Here is a 22,878-nt window from a genome sequence, read left to right on the forward strand (position 1 = left end):
TAATACTGGCCAGCTACCCAGGCCATATGGAGTGCTGGGGATTGAACTTGTGTCATATAAGGCAAATGCCTTACCCACTGTACTATCACTCATACTCCCTTGAGTTTTAACTTTTACTGGTTTAAATACACTAATGCTATTGAGCCTTTTTTCCTTGCGATTTGGTAATTTGCATAAATTAGAATATAAATTTAATCCTTGTTTTTGGTGAGGCAGTTTGTAAGCACATTATGATAATTGCCTGGAGGATGGGGGCAGAGCAATAGTATATCAGCTAGAGAGCGTTTACCTTCCACTAGGCCAATCTGGGTTAAATCCCAGGCACCCCTATAATCCCTTAGCCTATTAGGAGTGACCTCTGAGTCCAGAGACAAGAGGAAACCCTTAGCACAGGCATGTGTGTCCCCAAAACAAAACAAAACAAAAACAACTGTGTTGTCTAATACTGTTGTGTGATTAGTAGTTTTCAGTTGAACCCAGACCTATTACATTTCAGGCCTAGCCCAGCCCCTTTTGACTATCTCCCTGGCCTTTGTTTCTGATTTTTCTGCATTTTTTATGGGCCAGTTTTACTTATTATAAAAATTTTGCTTCAGCTTATAATGTTTTTTTTGTAGTGTATATTTGTATAATTTCATAGTGGTCGGTCTTCTTGTGTCATAATTTTACCATTTTGATTAAATAGTTCTTTCCTGAATTTATATGTACATATCTATATAATATTTTTACTTACATAATATATAACTTTTATAATTTATATAATATATGAATGTATATTTGTAGGGCTTCACCCAGTAGTTATGCATAGGGCTCTGTGCTTAGGGATCACTGTTGGAGGTGCTCAGGACACTGTATGGTTCCAGGGATCATACTGAGGTTGGCCATGTACAAGGCAAACACCTTTACCCCTGATACTATCTCATCATCAAACAGTGTATTAATGTTTTTCTTCAGTCATCACTAAAGTTAGAAAACTTAAGAGGACAATCTTTTTTTGAAATCTTTTTTGAATCTTTTGCAAAAGATATCTTTTTTGTTCCATTTCTTCATTAAAGTTTCAGCACTCCTACCTTTATCATTTCTTGTTTATTTGTTTTTTTTGGGGGGGGGGCTACGCCCAGTGATGCTCAGGTTTTGCACTCCTGGTTTTGTACTCAGAAATTACTCCTGGTGGGGCTCAGGGGACCATGTGGGTTGCTGAGGATCGAACCCGGTTCAGGCCACATGCAAGGCAAGCATCCTACCCACTTAAATATCTCTCTAGCCTCTTATCATTTTTCTTTCCTTAGTGAACTTCCTACAGCCATTATTTTAGGACAGGTCAGTTGACAACTAATTCTCTTGAGTTTTTTCATGTGAGTAAGTACTTCTTGATCCCCTACCCCTGCTTGTTTTTTCCTGTTTTGGACCACACCTAGCTGTGCTCAGGACTTATTCCTAATTTTGTGCCCAGGAATCACTGTTGGCAGTATTCCAGGAACCATATGTAGTGTAGACAGTCTAATCTGGGTTGGCCATGTGCAAGGCATCATTTTTAAAGAACATTTTAGCTGAATATAGTACTCTGCCTTTACAATTTTTTACTTTCAGGACTTGAAAAAGTTAACACTTCATATCATCCTTCATGATTTTTTATGAAAAACATGCTGTTGTTTAGTGTTACTTGTTCAGATTCCACATATGAGTAATATCACATAGTACTTGTCTCTCTATATGTTTGACTTGCCTCACTTAGCATAATGTGCTCAAGGTTCATCCATATTATTACAAAATGTCAGGATGATCTTTCTCAGGGCTGAGAAATATTCTATTATATTCCATTGCATTTCATTAGTTGTTGGGCACAAAGATTGATTCCATATTTTGGCTACTATGGATGATAATACAATAAACATGGACGTGCATATATCTCTTCAGCATTTATTTTCTTATCCTCTTACCCAGATGTGGACCTATTCCATTAAATGTTAGATCTATTTTTAATTTCCCCCTTTATTGTTGCTGTGATGACTGAGTGTTGTATACATTTGGTTGCTATGCTTATACACTTTTTAGATGTGCTTGATGGGGGCCACAGGCTTTTTTTATTCCTTTGGTGCTTGCATATGTTGTGGTGCTCTAGAGATTCGAGATCACAAATGGCCCCTGCGATTGCACTTGGCATGTTTTGTTGCCAGGGATCCAACTCTAGTTTCATGCCTATAAGGCAAGTGCTTTACCGCTGAAACATTCCCAGCCTCTATTTAATTGTTTTTGTTCTTTCCATACTGACTGATATTTCCATAGCAGCTAAGTCAGTTCATAAATATAGGCAACAATATTACATTAAATCATCAAACTGCTGGGAGAATACAACTTAATTATTCCAAACACTGAAAAGAAGTTGTTATGTAATAGTGCTAATTAAGGCTAAAATAATGGTCATGGTAGTAATAAGTATAATTTTACAGTGTTGTACATCAAATATAAATTAATTTAAAATCCTATTGTTGTTTAAACTATTTATTTTCTCTGTCAGTAAAGCCCTCTTTCTCTTGTTCCTCTTTGACTTTTTCTCTTTATCTTAGTTTTAGAACTATGGCTTGTTTTGGCATGGATTTCTTTGGGTTTACCTGTTTGTGGTACACTAAGTTTTTAAAATTTATAACCTTGCATTTATTTTTTATTTTTAATTTTTTTATCTTTTAGGTCACACCCAGCGATGCTCAGGGGTTACTCCTGACTCTGCACTCAGGAATTACTCCTGGAGGTGCTTAGGGGATCATATGTGATGGCGGGAATCAAATCCGGGTTAGCTGCGTGCAAGGCAAATGCCCTACCCGCTTATTGCTTTGGTCCCTAACCTTGCATTTCTTTCTTAAATTTTTCAGCCATTTTCCTTTAAATACTTTTGTAGCCTCTTTCCTTCTCCTCTTACAGTTCTCCAAGTGTCAAATAGCAGAAACAGCAAAAAGTAAAAGCTCTTTTTCTCACATTTTATTTACATCTGCTATTCAGATTGGGCTTTTCTGTCTTTCACATTAACTGAATTGTTCTTTATAGTCTACCATTGGTCCTATTTAAATTTTTAAAAAAATTTTTACAACTTAAATATCTTGGGTTATAAGATTGTTCATAATACAGTTGTTTTGGACTCAGTGTTGAACTTTTTTTTTGGGGGGGGGTCACATGCGGTGATGCTCAGGGGTTACTCCTGGCTTTGCACTCAGGAATTATTCCTGGCGGTGCTCAGGGGTCCATATGGGATTCTGGGAATCGAACCTGGGTCGGCCGCGTGCAAGGCAAACGCCCTACCTGCTGTGCTATCATTCCAGCCCCTCATTGTTGAACCTTTGGACATTGCATTTTTAAAAAATTTTTATTAGTGAGACACCATAAGGTACAGTTGTAGACTTACAAATTTTGTGCTTGGGTTTCAATTATACAATGATCAAATACCCATCCCTCCATCAGTGCCATTTCCCACCACCATGGATCCCAGTATCCCTCCCACCCCCCATCCCCTCCATCCCACCCTGCCTCTGTTACAGGGCATTCCCCTCTGTTCTCTCTCTCCTTTTGGGTGTTGTTGTTTGCAAAAGAGGCATTGAGTGGCGATGATCGACATTGCATTTTTTAATTCTTTTTTTTTAGTTCTAAATTTTCCATGTGTTCCAGATAATTTTTTCTCAAGATTGTTAATAATTGCTTATAGATGTATTATGTATGAAACCCCACAGAAATAGTACTGTAAACCACAGTGCAAAAACTTACATTTAAAAAAATGGTGTCTCTCATAGACTCAGACTGGTGAGGAGGAGGGAAATGGATCTGTAGAGTGGGCATTGCTGGAGGGAAGTGGACACTGGTGAAGGCATATGTGTTGAAACATTGTATGCCTGACACCCAATCATGAACAGCTTTGTAACTTCATGCTTACTAAATTAAAAATAAATTTAAAAAAACATAAGAAAAAAGGGTGTAGCATCTCAACATGAAAATTTGGCAGTGCAAGAATAAATTAAGATAATGCAATGATTAGAAAAGATCTGAGCTATGTATATCTTTTCTAGTATTTACAATAAAACAAGTTTTCCAGTAAAGAAAACTGAAAATTTGTGTTATTATATCATTAAACTCTGAATCATACTGAAATCTACGGTTATAGAAAGTCTCTTCAGTCACATATTCTGATGGGTCATAGGTACCCCAACCCATTATTGTCAGCTTAAGTGGGAGTTTAGTCTAGCCATAGCTGGCACAGTCCTGGTACTGCCTTTTCATATCCCTTTCTCACTGATATCAATGGATGTGACTTATTTCTTTTTAAATACTGGTATTATCCTGACTCACTAGACCTCCTTTGATATCTCTGTTTAGTTTTGGAAGCTTGTGGATGTCCTGGATTTATTATGTGGTCTTAATTGTCACTTTTAGATTCAAAGAAATTCTTGATAATTCAGAGTACTTTGATACATTTCTTATAGACTTATTACACTAGCTTTAATTATTAGTAGAGGAGTTCGATAAGTTCTTCTCTTAGTGACTAGGGTGGAGATGTGATATGTTATTTCTATGCTGTTGTACTGTAGTTGAAACAGTTGTTTTGAAATTTCTTGTTTTATTAGTTTGCCTCTTTCTTGGTGCTTTGGCTAGAGAGAGCAAGCTTTTCTTGGTGATACTTGTTTTGCATGGCAGGTGTTGAATCCAGGGCTTTATATATGCAAGGCATTCATTCCCTTTGTCACTTAGTCATATCTCTAGTTCATGAAGAGTTTTTGTTACAATACCCTCTGTTGTTTTCAGGCTGTTTAAGTTCTTTAGCACACAACCTGTTCTTAAGCATACACACATAACAAACACATTGTCTTTTTATGATGTTTCTTAGTAGAGAAGACTTCCTCCTGACTTTTTTGTAGGGAGAGGGGGATTGTTGGGCCATACTCATTAATGCTCAGAGATTGTTTCTGACTCTGTCTATCCTTACGAGTGATCCATGGAGTGCTGGTCGACCAATGTGAGGTATCAGGGATTGAATCAGGATCAGCTGCTTGCAAAACCAACACCTTAACCCTTTTTGCTATCTCTCTGGCCTCTTCTCCCAATTCTACAGAAAATTTTTAGTCTTGTTCTATATATAATGTTCAAGCTTTATATCTACAACAATTGTGAGGAATGAGGAAATCTACTCCATCTTAACAGAAGTAGACATACATAAATTAAATTTTTTGTTTTTGTTGGCTTGGTAGTCAGATTTCAGAGAAGTTCTGTATCTGTATGTGTGAGCATTATATGTGTGTATACTTCTATTGTATATATGCTTAGAAGTGAGATTGTTGTGTAATGGACATGTCTATATTCAGCTTTAACGTTTATTTACAAAAATTTATAAATGGTTGTATCAAGTTGCAGTCCTACAGTACATGTGTTTGTTTCATTTGTTTTCTGCCCTCTCATCATTTGTCTTATCTTTTAAGGCGTTTTGATGATAATTGGTATAATTTCAGGTTGTCATTAGTTTGAGTGAGTATACTAATTCTAAAGAGAATGTAGGAGGGAGAGAAGAGAGAGTAGGGAGAAGGAAATGAAAGTGAAAGGAGAAAGGAAGTCCAAAAACGCAGGGGTGAAACGGACCCTGGTTTGATTCCCGGCACCAAATATGGTACCACAAACACCGTGGGGACCCCTAAGCACAGAGCTAGGAGTAGACCCTGAGCATCACTGACTATGGCCCCAAAATGCCCCCTACAAAAATCTGTGCCCTAGTGAAGAGCATGGGGAACACCAGAGTGGAGTGACAATATTTCATTGTCTTAATCTATATTGTCTGGTAACTAATGTTCAGATAGATTGTAAATTAAAATGAGATTGAAGGAAATGAGTTTTTTAACTTGCAGTAAGAACAATTTTATAAATAAAATAATACAACTGCTACCCATTAAAGGAAAGATTTAATAAATTGAATATTGTTAAAAATAGCAACCTCTAGAGCTCAGGGGCTGGAGCGATAGCACAGCGGTAGGGCGTTTGCCTTGCACGCAGCCAACTTGGCCGACCCAAGTTCGATTCTTCCGCCCCTCTCGGAGAGCCTGGCAAGCTACCGAGAGTATCTCGCCTGCACGGCAGAGCCTGGCAAGCTCCCCGTGACATATTCGATATGCCAAACACAGCAACAACAAAGTCTCCCATGGAGACGTTACTGGGCCCACTCGGGCAAATCGATGATCAACGGGAGGGCCTTTATTTTACTTTACTAGAGCTCAGAATGTGGTTCAGTGTTATAGTATATATGTCATATGTTTGAGGCAGTGGAATGGATTACTAGGGAGGGAGGAAGAAGGAAAAGGAATGGAATGAAACACATACTCATCAAGGGCATATTGCATTAAAAATGAGTTGGCAGGGGCTGGAATGATAGTACAGTGGGTAGGGCGTTTGCCTTGTATGCGGCCGACCCGGGTTCGATCCTCCGCATCCCATATGGTCCTCCGAGCACTGCCAGAAGTGATTCCTGAGTGCAGAGCTAGGAGTAATCCCTGGGTATCATCGGGTATGACAAAAAAAATGGCATAACTACACAATGGAATACTTATGCAAATATTAGGAAAAATGAAGTTATGAAATTCACTTATAAATGGATGGATGTGTAGAGTATACTGCTGAGTAAAATGAGTCAGAAGGAGAGGGACAGACATTGATGAAGAAGGGTTTGGTGTTAGAATATTCTATGCCTGAAACTCAGTCATGAGAAACATTTTTGTTCATTTATTTATAGTGAATCACTATGAGATACACTGTAACAAACTGTGAGTGATTTTCAGTCATAGAATGTTTCAACACCCATCTCTTCAACCCCCCCCCCCACACACACACCACCACCACCAATGTATCATGGATACATTGTAAATCATAGTGCCTCAAAAAGGGGTGGTGGTAGAAATTTTTAGCTGTGACAGTAAGAGATATAATTTCATTAAAGAAAAATAAGTTATTGAACTTACCAAATTAATCATTTTGCCTATGAAAGACTCTGTTAGGAATATACATGGAGGCTTTCTCTTCAAGCCTTCTTTAGACATGTATCTCACTTGCCTGTCTCTATATTTCTTTGCTTGCTTATTTCTACTCTGATGAAGCCTATGTTCTCCCCCTCATATCTATCCAAATAAGTTTCAATAAAACTACCTTGCTTCACTAGTTCATCTCCTTGCTTCACTATTTCATCTCCTCCTGAAATCCTTTGCTGTGAGAGAAAGGTTATGAGCCCACAATAGTTTGGACTGACTTGATCTAGGCTGGGCATTTTCCTGAAAGCTGATAGCTGAGGTGGATCGAGCCGAAAGGGAGAAATACTCTTTCCTCAAGTCAACATCCCTTTCTCCCCACTTTATCAATTAGGTTTATAACTTTATAAAATTTGCTTATTAATACACTAACTATAAAGTATTTGTTTGCTTATTAATAAATTATTTATAAAGTATTCAATATGCCAAAAACAGTATCAACAAGTCTCACAATGGAGACGTGCCCGCTCAAGCAAATCAATGAACAATGGGAGGACAGTGCTACAGTGCCTAATTTTTAAATTAGGCACATTTGCATTCAGCCCTGCAAGAACACTCTTGGAAATTTATGTAAGAGATATGAAAACTTAAGTATCCAGGGGGGATATATAGATAACTCTGGACCCTAGATTAGAGATACGAGAAGGACAGGGAAGGAAAGAAATTGAGGTGGAAAGTAAGATGAGGCAGATAAGAAGTAGCAGGATCAGAGGGCAGTGGCTTTAAGAATATCAGTGGTGTAGATGTGAAGAATGTGTTTATATCTAAACCAGAGAGCCAAAAACAGTGGAAGCATGAAACCCAGACTATAATAATTAAATAAAATGTGCCTGTCAAGGAAGCAAGACGGGTGTGGGAGGGAACCTGGAGACTTTGATGGAGGGAAATTGGCAATGGTTGTGGAATCATTGTTTATTTTATGCCTGAAAGCCTATTATGTGCAACCAAGTCATGGTGCCTTAATAAAAGAAAGAAACGAAGACTTAGTTTCAAATAGATACCTTTAAACAAATTCTTATAGTATCCTTATTTATGGTAACTTTAAATTAGAAGCAACTCAAATGTCTACTAGTAAACGAATGAATTAGAAATTGTGGTATGGTATGTACTTATAATGAAGAATACTGCTCAACAATAAAAAAACAGTTGAACTGTTGCTATTGATCCCAATAACAACTTGAATGTTTTGCTGAGTGCCAGTCTCAAGAGGTTACATACTATATGATTAAAACAGAGACAATAGTAAGTACTAAGAGATAATAGAGGAGGGATATATATGTGATTTTTGTGTAGTGGATTGTTCCATACCCTGAATATAATATTCACATGACATGAAAAAAGTTCATGTAGTATACACTAAGTAAATGATATGCAAAAAAAAGCAGGTGAAGAAAAGAGGAAGTGCCAGGTGAAATCCAAGTGGACAAGTTACCTGAGTTCATAGTATTGTTCCAGTAACAATTTTCAAGTTTTGATAATGTATGATACTAAGTTATATAAGTTTTTACCTTTGCAAAAAAGATGGATTTAGAAGGGTACATGGAGACTTTCTGTACTACTATTGGAAATATTCAGGAAACTAAGTCCATTTGAAAGTTACATTTTTAAAAGTACCATGGTGTCCTAAAAAATTAGCATAGTGGTCCTTACCATTGGTCATGGAAATGAGAGAGAATTAAGAGACAATACAGGGTTGGAATCATAATATGTGTTAAAATTGGATGGAGAGTAAGACAGGGTTTGAACCAGAAAATGTTATGGTCTTTAAAAAAGACAACAAGTGATAGAGAACCAGGTGGCAACTTACAGAGGCACCATTCCGTGTGTAAGATCAGATAAAGTCATAAGTAAGGGTTAGACCTTTAAAATATTTCCTGCTAGAGCTGTCTGGAGAACTATTAGGAAATGATTCCTGGTTTGAAAGGGAAGTTGGGAAAATGGGAGTTAGAGCCATTGGGGTGGAGGGAGTTACACATACTTAAATATATACATACATCATGCATACATAAATAAATAAAAATACTGTATTAATATCTATAACAGTACTTTAGTGGTGGGAGTATAAATTGCAACAACCACTTTGAAGATCTATTTGCTTAGATTTGATAATATAAGACTCTTGCTCAGCAATTCTATTAGGTATGTGCTTAATAGGTACTTAATGTTTCTAGTGAAAGGGCTATAAGGAGAGTTTATAAACAACACTGTTCAGATTATATCTAATTGCTTTTTGAGTATATAGTTTACTATTAATGCTTAGTACTAAGAAAATATTAAAATATATTTATCTCACAAGGGATAGTACAATGGTTACAGTGCTTGCCTTGCTTGCAGCCAGCCTCAGCTTAATACCTGGCACTGCATAGGACCTTTTAAACTTCGCCACGTATGGCCAAAAATCATGATCATGACCATCCTGTTGTTTGTCGATTGCCTTGAGCAGGCCCCAGTAATGTCTCCTTCGTCCTAGCCCTGAGATTTTTTTTAAAGAGTGCCATATTCAAGGCTGTTTCAGGGCTAGGAGAATGAGACCCTTCATTGTTACTGGTATTTGGCATATTGGGTACGCCACGGGGAGTTTGCCAGACTCTACCATGTGGGCAGGTTACATTCAGTAGCCTGCCAGTTTGTCCAAAGTCACTGTCACTGTCACTGTCCTCCTGTTGTTCATCAATTTGCTCGAGCGGGCCCAGTAACGTCTCCATTGTGAGACTTCTTGTTACTGTGTTTGGCATATTGAATACTCTCGGTAGCTTGCCCAGCTCTCCGAGAGGGGCGGAGTAATCGAACCCGGCTCAGCCAGGCTGGCTGCGTGCAAGGCAAATGCCCTACCGCTGTGCTATCACTCCAAGATGTTGTGCGGCCACATTTGCGGCCACGTGCTTTCGGGAGCTGCGTTTTATAGTCTCTGAGTCTTGGCCGTTGATGGGATTACATGGTGCCAGGGGGGCAGTTGGTGGGTGTGACCCCTGCCTACTGGAATTTGGAGGATCTGGGTGGAGGTTGCTCAGCCCTGATGTGAGCAGGCTTGGAGATCTCAGCCCTGGGACCCGCATGCCTTTGTTCCTCTGCCGGTACCTTCATGCGTGTGGAGAGTGGTCTCAGCATGGTGGTGGCTGGTTCTGGAGGTCTTCAGCTGCCAGAACCCTGGTTCGGGGCGGGGAGGGAAACTCAACCCGCTCCCCTCCAAGGGGCCCCGGCGAGGACAGCCAGGTGCGGGGTCAGGAGACTCTGTGCTGTTCTCTTCCAGGAGCTGGGTTTTATAGTCTCTGAGTCTTGGCCGTTGATGGGATTACACGGCACCAGGGGACCAGTTGGTGGGTGTGACCCCTTGCCTTGCTTGCAGCCAACCTCAGCTTAATACCTGGCACTGCAAAGGACCTTCTAAACTTTGCCATATATGGCCAAAAATAAAACAAAATAAAGTCTTTATGGATTTTTTGTTTCAGAATGAATAATATTTAATGATAGTTAGAAGATGAGTTTTAATACCTGATTGGTCTCTTAAGGAATTTTTTCTCTTGGGGAGAAAATAAAACATTTTTCCCAATTATTTGCTTTTATCAATCAAATTATGTTGTTTACCACATCTATGCTTTATAAACAAACACCTCCCATTGTTAATTAATTTCAATTTAACTAATGTATAGTTACAAATATACATACAGTTACTATATAGTAGTTACCACATAGCTTTTGTAGTACTGACTCAGTACAATAAAGGCTATATGGAATGCATGACACTTTAATTAGCATGTTTAATTAATAGTTCTTCATTAGTAGATAGATACCAAATAGGTTTTTTTAGTTCTTTGCAAGGTTTCTTGCTTTTTTTAACCTACATAATAACACCATTCCATATTCGTTTTTTTCCTTTTCCTAGAGATCAGACCCATGTCTGTACATGCAAGTCATATACTTTACCACAGCTCTCATCTGTATTCTTAACCCTATTGCTGTTATGAAATAGATGTGAATAATGGGAGTACTTCCAGAGAAACATTTTCCCATAAACCTTTGAAAGTTTTCATTAATTAATGAAAACATATCATTTACTTTGTATTGTTATAAAAGTATAAAGAAGAAAATAATTATTGTAATCCCACTGGTTGCTAGAATATTATAAATAATGCGTTAACATTATGTGTATATGCTTTATTTTAAATTCACTTGCAGTTTTAATAAGATTTTTCACATAATTTTGTAATTTTTAATGGTAATAGACCTTGTTAAATAGCTAGAATGTAGTTTAGTCTTCTTCGTTGTACATACGTCATATTTTCAACCTCATTTTATTATAAACAGCTGATTAATTTTATTTTAAAAATACTTTACAAGGCTTAAAATAAAAACTAGTCTTCTTGAACAACCTCTTTTTACCCATCCCATCATTTCTACTCTTCATATAATCAGTTTCAATATACTTTCTACAATCGAAGGTAGGAATTTACTGCCCACATGTATATATCCACATATATTTCCCAATTTATTTTCCCAGTTTTTCTTTAATAATATGTTTTGTAGTGGGAGGATGGGAGGAACCACACCAGTGGTGCTCAAGACCCACACTTGGCAGTACTTGGGGGATCTTTATGTAGTATCTCTCTGGACACTCTTTAACAATATTTGCCCAAATCAACTTAATGGGTTTGTTTTAGTGTAGCAATGTAAATATTCATACTTAATCTCTTTATTGTACCATGATTACTTTTACCCTCTTTTGGTGCACTTATGTTTTTTGTTGAATAGTTTGTTTTTGCCATATGCTTAGTTTTATTTGAATTGATTCATTCCCAATCTTTATGGAAATATAAATTCTTGTAGTGTAACATAGTATATGATGTATTAGTTATTTTTCGTTTTGAGTATAGCCTTCCTAGAATGTTATACTCTTGATCCTGTTTTATTTTTATTTTTTATTTTTTTTGAAGTAAACATATTTTATTTGGATGGTTTTTTGAAGGAAAGAAGGGAGAGAAAGTGGGAGAGAGTGGAGAGTAAGAGAGACAGAGTAACATGCCCAAGAGAGAACACAGGCTTCTTCAAGGGCATAGAGAGCCCCTACGCACATCTACACACTACATTACACAGGAAAGCATGAAAGTGCACATGTCAAGAGGGGAGATGCGGGCAACACATGTACTCAAGGTACCACATGTGCTCAGTCACTCAGGTGCAAACAGCACAGGGGCTCGAGCAGCATATGCGCCTTGATCCTGTTTTAACTACTTTGTTTTTGTTTTTTGTTTTTTGTTTTTATTTTTGTTACTAGGGTCACACCTGGCTGTGCTTACTCCCTGAGCACAGAGTCTAGGCTTACTCCTGACTCTGCTCAGGAATCACTCTGGGTGGTGCTCAGGGGACCCCTGAATCCAAACTAGGGTTGGCTGTATGGAAGGCCTTACATGGTTTTTATCTTTCTGCTCCTATTATATTTTGATACCTTGTGTCTAACTAAACTATCCTTACATTTTTCATGCTGTGTTTCTCTTTTTATTCTTTTTGGGTCACACCCGGTGATGCTCACGCATTACTCCTGCTCATGCACTCAGGAATTACTCCTGGTGGTACCCCGGGGACCATATGGGATGCTGGGAATCAAACACGGGTTGGCCGCATGCAAGGCAAACACCTTACCCGCTGTGATATCACTCCAGCTCCCCATGCTATATTTCTATACTTAGAAATCTTTAAATAGCGTTTAAACATTATAAATATGTTTTTATATTTATCTTCTAAATTGTTTTCCAGCAGGCATATCCTTCATCAACCTATTCTTTTTGTATGTCTTGTTTTCTTTAATAAAAGAAAAGTGAGTCCTAGAGTTACCATACCTTGCATGTGGCCTATCCAGGTTTTAATCCCTGGCATCCGATATAGTTTCCCAGCTTACCAAGAGTGATGCCTGAGTGCAGAGCCTGGAGTAAGCCCTGAGCATCGCTGAGTGTGTGCCCCCCCAAACAAATAAATAAATGAAAATTGACTTATCTGATTACTGAAAATTTTATATGTTCATTTTTTTAGAGGTCGATTGTTTATCATTTCTACCAAAGCGGGATCTCTTGGGATTAATTTGGTAGCTGCTAATCGAGTGATTATATTTGATGCTTCTTGGAATCCGTCTTATGACATCCAGAGTATATTTAGAGTTTATCGCTTTGGACAAACTAAACCTGTGTATGTATATAGGTTCTTAGCTCAGGTAAGTTTATAACATATTCTTTTTCACACTAAAACTGATAATGTTTTGGAGTATAGAAAATAACATGCATTATAGTCAAACAAACCAAGTTGAAAATATCCCTTTTGTACATCAGTCAATTTTGGTCTAATGATTTTCTATTTTGTAGTTTATTAATAATATCAGCTTTCTCAGATTAGATCATTTTGCATTGCTGAAGTAGGTTTATTAGCATTTTCTTGGTAGTTCAAGAAAATTAAACATACATATTTTTAGTTAGTATACCTAGGAAAATCAGTTTGATTATAGATGAAATTCCACTGATCATTGATTTTGGTCATTTTAGTGATCAACAGGTATTAATGTAAAGACTAAGTCAATAAAGAAACTGATTACAGAGAATCATTGCAAAGAACATTTAATGCTAAGCAAGAATAACTGAAATAATATTTTTTGAAATATAAACTTGGGTATTAAAAATCAGGAACAGGCCAGAAAGATAGTACAGTGGATAAAGCACTTACCTTGCTTGAGGCTGACCTTGGATTCGATCCCCAGCACTGATTATAGTATCCTGAGCATTATGGTAGTCCCTGAGTATAGAGCAGAGATGACAGTAAGCCCTGAGCATGACTTCATTTAGTCAAAAAATAAAAACAAAAAACCTAGAAACAAATATAAGAAAAATATGTCAAATCAAAGAAGTGGAATGCTGTTCCTGTATTAAAGTACATTTATAGAGTTAGGTTGCCCTATTTATTTCAAAGTTGACCTTTTAACCTGGGATTTTCCCATTGAGAGCATGTGCTGCTTTTCCCAACTACCTCCAAATCTTGGCTTCTCAACCAGAGATTAAGTTTTATTGATAGAGTCTTTGGATTTTTTTATATTTTATTTTTTGTTTGCTTTTGGGAGTAACACCCGTCAATGCACAAAGGTTACTCTTGGCTTTGCACTCAGGAATTACCCCTGGCGGTGCTCAGGGGACAATAGGGGATGCTGGGAATCGAACCTGGGTCAGCTGCAGGCAAGACAAACGCCCTATCTGCTATGCCGTTGCTCCAGCCCCCAGTCTGTTTTTTTTTAAATATGTGATGTGGTTGATAAGCTATGCTTTATAACTTTTTACTGTTATTTAAATAAAGAAACCCTTAACATTCTGGTTTAGAATGCTACATATGGAATAGATTTGGCATGCTATTTTATTTTATTTTATTTTTTCAATTTTTTATAAAGTTGTTCACAATACTTTATTACATTCATTATTCCAATACCAATCCCACCACCATTATTTTGAATTTTCCCACCACCACAAAAGCCTGCCTCAAAGGCATATCCTAAATAATTTATTTTGTATTACTGCTTAGGAATAAGCCGCTAAACATGATCCAAAAGTTTCCTTAGGGGAAAGTATGTGAAGATTGTTGTATCTCACCCTGGAGACATTAAGTCCTTGTATAAGAGATTGTTGACATCTTGTTACAGGTTGAGCCTCATGTGCTAATCTTTTTCTTTTTTGATCGATATCGTTGCCTTCTACTTTACACCCTATCAGTGTGGTGTCCTACTCTTGGTACATAAATGGTGTAGAGTGTGAGATGTCGCATGGCTGCAAATGCAGCTGCATGCTCCAGGAATTTGAAAATTTTAAATAGGGTGATACAACTGGAGTTAATTTTTTTCTTTTTTCTTTTTGGTTCACACTCAGCGATGCACAGGGGTTACTCCTGGTTCATGCACTCAGGAATTACTCCTGGCCATGCTCGGGGGACCATATGGGATGCTGGGAATCGAACCTGGGTCAGGTCGCATGCATGCAGGGCAAAAGCCCTACCCACTGTGTTATCACTCCAGCCTCTGGAGTTAAATTTTTAAGTGGATGAAGACTTTGGGGTTTGGAGGCAAGGCACCTCTGCAGTTTGTGACTCTCTTCCGATATTTGTGAGTTTCTGGATCAGGGCCGTTAATGAGCTTAAATGACACCAGAGGCAGTTCGTGGGTGGGCTCCCAGAAGAACAGGGAGATGGAAGTTTGCCCATTCCCAATTCTATGAGGCCTGGAGATTTTGGTCACAAAACCCGCATACTTGAGTTATTCAGTAAACTCACTCCCTTCATCTCCCTGTTCTTCCGGGAAGCTAGCAGTCATGCCCACAAACTGCCCCTGGCTGTTATTTTAAAAATTAAAAGAAATTTAAAAAGGAGCAAAGAAAGTAAGTAAGCCTTGGTATAAAGCCACTTTATAGTGACTGTTCAGAGCATATTGTTCCATTGGAATTTTGGTTACCCCCTGAAATATAATTTTAGGTATTCCTTTTTTTGTTGTTTACCTTATCAACAGCTCAGTACAAAGATATAGAAAATACAAAGATATAGGAAGTACTGTGTGTATGCATATTGGTCAAATGTAAATTATTGTCAATAATGTAGTTTTCTTTTGTATTAAGGTAAAATACAATGTATACATAAAATTTGTTATAAATTAAACAGCATTGCTAATAAAATTTGCTTAATAGTATATTACTGTGATGTCATGTCATTTCAAATTAACGAATAATTATATTCAACCTTAATTGTTACATGTTGACATAACATAATTTTTTATACTCTTTTTTACAAAGGGAACCATGGAAGATAAAATTTATGATCGGCAAGTGACTAAGCAGTCACTATCATTTCGAGTTGTTGATCAACAACAGGTTGAACGTCACTTTACCATGAATGAGCTTACGGAACTTTATACATTTGAGCCAGACTTGCTAGATGACCCTAACTCAGAAAAGAAGAAGAAAAGGGATACCCCTATGCTGCCAAAGGTAAACATCTTCAGATTATTAGCTTTAAAAAACTAAACATGAACCAAAGACACTACTATACCACTACTATAGAAGCTAGTCATGAAAGGCTATATTAAAATTTTCAAAAAAGAGAACAAAAACATATTCAAATGAAAGTGTAATTGGTCAATTTTTCACAAAGCACCAGAATATGACAAATTTCATTTCTGCAGGAACCAGTTTCTTAGTAGAAACCTTAAAGTGATAATATGTAAAGGAAACAATATCCTTCACTAAAGTTCCTATAACTTTAGGAATTCTACATGAAATCTGTTTTAGTCTTAGCATTGTTTCACGAAGCAATCAAGAATCAACAAATAAAATAGATTCTTAATTGATGGTGTTTTTCCACTAATACTTGAAAAGGACCTTAGAAGTAATCTAGTCAAGCTCTCTTGTTTTTATACATAGGTAAATCTTCAGGTAAAAGATATTTAGTGAATCATCCATTGTTTAAAGTTAGAAAGTTGTAGAACCTACATGTCTCTTCTGTTGCATTGTTATTGAATAATGTTGTCTTAATATATCAAGATGCTTACTGTATTAATATTTCCAGTGAAATGGTTTTTGTTTGATTTGAAAAAATAATGAGGGGCCAGAGGGATGGTGGGGCATTTGCCTTGCACACAAAGTCTCCAATGGAGACATTACTGGGCCCGCTCGAGCAAATCGACTATTGATTGGGGTTCGATCCTTGGCATACCATATGGTTCCCTGAGCCCCACCAGGAGTATTTCCTGAGTGCAGAGCCAGGAGTAATGCCTGTGCATGCAAACAGCCAAAAAGAAAAATTCAAAAATTATGCATATTCCTCCTAAGTAAAAATAATGGTTTGAACCTAACAGAAAATTGTATTCTATCTGATAAAAAGAATTTATATAGTTTATTCTTGTTATCTGCAAAGCCTTTTGGTAGGTTATTCTGGCTGGGTTGGTTTTGTGCTATTATTTTTGTTTTAAATTCGTTTATTCTTGTTATCTGCAAAGCCTTTTGGTAGGTTATTCTGGCTGGGTTGGTTTTGTGCTATTATTTTTGTTTTAAATTCAAGCACTTAAATTCAACATCATATAGATGTTGAGAGAATTGGGAAAGTTACTACCATGTTAGGACTGGAGTGATGGCACAGCGGTAGGGCGTTTGCCTTGCACGCAGCCAACATGGCCGACCCGAGTTCGATTCCTCCGCCCCTCTCGGAGAGCCCGGCAAGCTACCGAGAGTATCTCGCCCGCACGGCAGAGCCTGGCAAGCTCCCCGTGACGTATTCGATATGCCAGACACAGTAACAACAAGTCTCACAATGGAGACGTTACTGGGCCCGCTCGAGCAAATCGATGATCAACGGGAGGGCCTTTACCTTTACTACCATGTTACAGTGTCACTGGGAGAGTTTCTGTTTCTTCAATTTCCTGGAAAAGCTTGAGAAGAACTGGCAATAGGTCCTCTTTAAATGTTTGGAAAAATTCACTAGTGAATCCATCTGTACCTGGGCTTTTGTTTTTGGGAAGACTTTTGATTACTGTTTCAATTTCCTTGATGTTAATATTCTATTCAGGTACTCTAGATCTTCTTGATTCAGCTTTGGAAGATGATAGAAATCCAGGAATTTAACCATTTCTTCTAGGTTCTCTTGTTTTGTGGCATACAGACTTTCAAAGTAGTCTCTGATGATTTTTTGAATTTCTTTGGTTTCTGTTGTGATATCCCCCTTCTCATTTCTGATTCGGTTTATTAGGGTTCTCTCTCTCTGTCTTTGTGAGTTTTGCTAGTAGTTTATCTAATTTATTTTCTCGAAGAACCAGTTTTTGGTTCTGTTGATCTTTCAGATTGTTTTTTTGGTTTCCATGTCGTTGATTTATGCTCTAAGTTTTATGATCTCTTTCTTTCTGCCTGATTTGGGCTCCTTTTGTTGATCCTTTTCTAAGATCTTGAGCTGTGAAGTCAAGTTGTTTATGTGGGCCCTTTCTTCCTTCCTGAGAAATGCTTGCAGAGCTATTTGGCGGGCTGCCAGGGGGAGCAGGCCAAGGCACGAAACCTATTCCCACCTCGGGTGGCCCAGCACCAGTAACCTACTGCAGAGACTGGACGCATTTCTGCCAAAAGCCGTTGGGTTCCGAGATTTGTTGCTGAGTCTCTGGGATCATGGCCGTTAAGCAGTTTGATCAGGAACCAGAGAGGCCATGCCTCCAATTATATAGCTGAGCCTGGAGTGTTTTGTGGGTGTGTCTCCCACATACCTAACTTTTGTTTTTTTTTTTTTTAATTAGTGAAGCACCATGGGGTACAGTTGTAGATTTACAAATCTTTGTGCTTGGGTTTCGGTCATACAATGATCAAATACCCATCCCTCCAGCAGTGCCCATTTTCCACCACCATGGATAATATCCCGCCCCATCCCGCCCCTCCCACCCTGCCTCTGTGGCAGGGCATTCCCTTTTGTTCTCTCTCTCCTTTTGGGTGTTGTGGTCTGCAAAAGAGGCATTGAGTGGCAAACATGTTCAGTCCATAGTCTACTTTCAACATGCATCTCCCCTCCTGGGAGGATCCTCCAAACACCCTTTATTTGGTGCTCCCTTCTCTATCTGAACTGCCCTTTCCCCTAGAATACCCGGCTGGCCTCTAAGCTATGGAGTAATCCTCCTGGTGTTGATCTCAGCTATTCTTGGGTATTAATCTCATATTTTGTTACTTTATATCCCCCAGATGAATGCAGTCTTTCTATGTCTATCCCTCTCTTTCTGACTCATTTCGCTTAGCATGATACTTTCCATATTGTACCACTTGCCACATACCTAACTTTTGGCTGTTTACTTTCTTGGTAAACTTTGTCCCAAGTTTTTGGGGTCTGGCCAAAGGCACAGCAGCAATTTTGGGGTATCTGAAGGTCTGAAGGCGCCATCAGGCTAGCAGCCTGTTTCTAGTTTATGTTTTCTCAGAAGTTTCTCTTACAAAGAAATGTGAAGATAGTGGCACCCAAAAAGGAAAATAATTCTGTATTATTTAAACCTCTATAAATAGGACACCATACTGGCAGAACTTCTCCAGATACATAAAGAACACATTGTAGGATATCATGAACATGATTCTCTTTTGGACCACAAAGAAGAAGAAGAGTTGACTGAAGAAGAAAGAAAAGCTGCTTGGGCTGAATATGAAGCAGAAAAGAAGGTAATTCATTTAAAATGCGTTTTTTTGTTACTACTCATGAAAGTGAATGAGGAAGAAATGATCTTGTTTGGTTGTGTTTCTTCAGGAACACAAATATAAGAGTATGTTTACAGATTCTGGCTCACTTTAGTGGTAGAGTAGAGTAAAGAAGAAAATAACTTTCAAAGAATAGTTAACTCCATTTCTGCCTAGTACTCAATGAATTGAAAGATGAGGGGGAAGCTATATATTTTACATCATTTAATTCCAATCAGTACCATTACTATGGTGGTAGACATAAGGGAGCTTAGAGTTTGGAGATAGAAATAACTTTTGCTTAGTATGTGTACCATGAAATCTGAATTTTGGCTGAATATCAGAACATGAAAATAATTTTGTTATTGGACATTAATGTCAATCTCCAGTTAACTCGCTTTATTTCAAAAATTTCCATTTTTGCTTTAAACATCAGACCATTTTAGCAAAAATGAGCTTGAGCTTAGAAAACCTTTTCCTTTATTTAAACTTATTCCTTGTATCAAACTTAATGTGTTAGTAGTCTTACCAGAACTATCTAAGTAACTCCATTCTGTGGTTACTACGAAAAAATAGTTTACTTTCGTACACCTTTACAGGTTAAAGCTTTCTGTGTCATAAGATCTTGGTCTTATCTGAAAACGTGTTTGTGTGTGGGAGTATGTTAAAATTTTCATAGATCTGAGAATGTGCTTCTTTTCTAAACTATTAGGTAAGGCAGTATTCCAAGTTTAAATCACAAGTGCAGAGTTTTTATTTTTTGTTTTTAGGGACTGACCATGCGTTTCAACATACCAACTGGGACCAATTTACCCCCTGTCAGTTTCAACTCTCAAACTCCTTATATTCCTTTCAACTTAGGAGCCTTGTCAGCAATGAGTAATCAACAGCTGGAGGTAAGTTGTGAAATAAAAAAAAATAGTTTAAATTAAAGACAGTATCAGTTGTCCTGTTGTTGTTGACTCTCTATACAGAAATAACACATCTCCAATAGATTATCTTTGAATTCAAAAAGGATTTTTCCTGTTATTTATTGACTTATTTGAACCAAGGTAGTATAGAAAAATGAGGTTTGTTCAGAGTACAAGGAAATTACACCTTGAATTAATGTAATTTGAATTATTTTAGCTAAGGCATAATTGAGCAGCTGAGCATCTAGAGAAAATAGCAGTTTTCTCAGTTAAAAATATCATAAATAAATTCTTAATATTTAGAAGTAGGATAAATAAATACCTTTGTTATACAGTGTAGATGCAGCATTAAATTTAATCTGCAATTTAATTATAGAGATGAAATGTAAAATATTAAATGATGGAAGTGATGGAAAACTAGCATCAACTATGAATTAAAGAAAGTTTTATTAAGCCAGTAATTTAATAACTTAATTGAATTTGTAATGTCCTTTTATGTTTTTTATATTTTTTGTAATGTACTTTTAAAATGTAAATAAGGAATCACTTAAATTACTAAGTTATTGATGTATTAATACCAAACTTTTATCTTCCTAGTAAGTCTATTATTAGTGAGCTTTATTTTTTATTTAATTCTTAATGAGCTTTAGTTTTTAATTTTGAAGGGGGTTTTCTACCTTTTAGGAGCACCCAACTAAAATGGTGCTCAGGAAGTCTGTGGGTGCCACTGGCTATTCTTGGCCAACAAGACACACTTTTTAGTGCAAGTACCCAAGGATGTAGTTCTGTGCAGGTCCTGCATTCCAGGGATTACCTAGGTCACACCATCAGTATTCAGAAACCTTTAGGACTCCACCTGGTTATACAAGGATACAATATGATATTGAAGATCAATAAGGTTGACCGCATACAAGGCATGTACCTTAAACCCTGTGCTTTTTGGGGGGGGCCACACCTGGCAGTGATCAGGGCTTACTCCTGGCTCTGTGCTCAGGAATCACGCCTGTTGGGCTGGGGTGAGTTTACATGGCATCGGGAATTAAACCCAGAGCAGCAGAATGGAAAATAATACCTTACCCACTATACTATCACTCTAGCCCTAAACCCTGTATATTCCGAGCCCCTTGAGCTTTATTGATGTTAAAGTTTTCTATTCTTTTCAATTATTTAAAGAGTTTTAAACCAACTGCTATAAATTGGGAAAATGAGGGTTCTCTATGTTTTAAAGTTCATATTGTCCTTTGCACATGACCTACATGCAACATGCTAGGTTTGACACCCCCAGCATCCCATATGGTCCCCTATACACCACCAGGAGTAATTAATTCCTGAGTGCAGAGCCAGGAGTAACTTACGAGCACCTCCAGGAGTGACTCAAAAAGAACATGAAAAAAATAAGATCATGCTTTCTTTTATATGCCTTTTTTTTTCTTTTTGGGTCACCTGGCGATGCATAGGGTTTACTCCTGGCTCATGCACTCAGGAATTACCCTTGGGCGGTGCTCAGGGGACTATAATGGGATGCTGGGACTCGAACCTAGGTCGGCTGTTTGCAAGGCAAACACCCTACCAGCTGTGCTATCGCTCCAGCCCCTTATATGCCCTTTTTAACTTATTTTCTGTATATTTTTCTAGGACCTCATTAATCAAGGAAGAGAAAAAGTTGTGGAAGCAACCAACAGTGTAACAGCCGTGAGGATTCAGCCTCTTGAAGACATCATTTCTGCTGTAGTAAGTTAATGGGCAATTGAGAGCATAATTTTGATAACTTGATTTGCAATAGCAAAGTACAAATAGTCTGATAATATATGGATAGTAGTGCCAAGATATAATTCAAACAGCTGTCTCTGGTTCTGTACCCAGCACTGCATATAGTCCCCTGACACTGCCAAAAATGATCCCTTAGCACAGAGCCAGGAATAAACCCTTAGCACTGTTTTTTTTTTATTGAAAAAATTTTTGAAAGGGATCACTTAATCACTTAATCACTTAACTTCCCGTTAGTCGGCGATTTGCTCGAGCGGGCGCAAGTAACGTCTCCATTTGTCCCTGTCGCATGCTAGTGTAGCCCAATGGCATCTGTTCGCTCCGGGAACATGAAGGGCCTCAAACCGATCGTTCATGATCTTGACGAAGAAGTCTGACCATCTGGTAGGTGGGCGGCCACGCGGTCTTTTGACATCCCGTGGAATCCAATCAGTAACAGCTCTAGTCCAACGGTCGTCTTTAAATCTCATTACGTGACCAGCCCATCTGATTTTCGACACCTTGGCATATGAGACAGCGTCCCTGATCCTTGATCGTCGACGAATGTCAGAACTCCGGATTCTCTCTCTCATTTGAGTGAAACATGATATTCCAAGCATAGCTCTTTCTATTCTTCTTTGGGAGACCTGAATAGCGTTCTCATCTTGTTTGCATAGGGCCCAGGTCTCTGAGGCATATGTTAATGCAGGAAGAACAGTGGAATCAAAGAGATGTGCCTGGAGCCGGAGGTTCTTTGTCCTCATAGCTATTTCTTCGACGTTCTTGAAGGCGTTCCAAGCCGCTCTCTTCCTCCTGCGCAGCTCGGGTGCCAGGTCATTTGTCATGTTGACTTCTCGACCTAGGTACACATAGCTGTTGCATTCGGAGATGGTCGTTCCGTTGAGAGCGAATGGGGTGTCAGGAACAAGGCTGTTTCTCATAAACATTGTCTTCGTAAGATTTAGCTGTAGTCCTACCTTT

At 38.0% G+C, this 22,878-nt stretch overlaps 1 protein-coding gene across 6 annotated transcripts in view; it reads left to right on the top strand.

Moving 5' to 3' along the window:
- Nucleotides 1–22,878, top strand: part of ATRX (ATRX chromatin remodeler) — a 222,326-nt gene that overhangs the window by 191,119 nt on the left and 8,329 nt on the right. For all 6 annotated transcript variants that reach the window (XM_056124203.1, XM_056124204.1, XM_056124206.1 and 3 more), the window contains 5 exons: nt 13,068–13,245; nt 15,845–16,039; nt 19,076–19,225; nt 20,011–20,136; nt 21,787–21,882. In XM_056124203.1, the coding sequence (XP_055980178.1) occupies nt 13,068–13,245; nt 15,845–16,039; nt 19,076–19,225; nt 20,011–20,136; nt 21,787–21,882 (745 nt within the window). The remainder of the gene's footprint in view (nt 1–13,067; nt 13,246–15,844; nt 16,040–19,075; nt 19,226–20,010; nt 20,137–21,786; nt 21,883–22,878) is intronic.

This window comes from Sorex fumeus, unplaced genomic scaffold, assembly GCF_029834395.1.
Source record: "Sorex fumeus unplaced genomic scaffold, SorFum_2.1 ptg000050l, whole genome shotgun sequence".
Lineage (NCBI taxonomy): Eukaryota > Metazoa > Chordata > Mammalia > Eulipotyphla > Soricidae > Sorex > Sorex fumeus.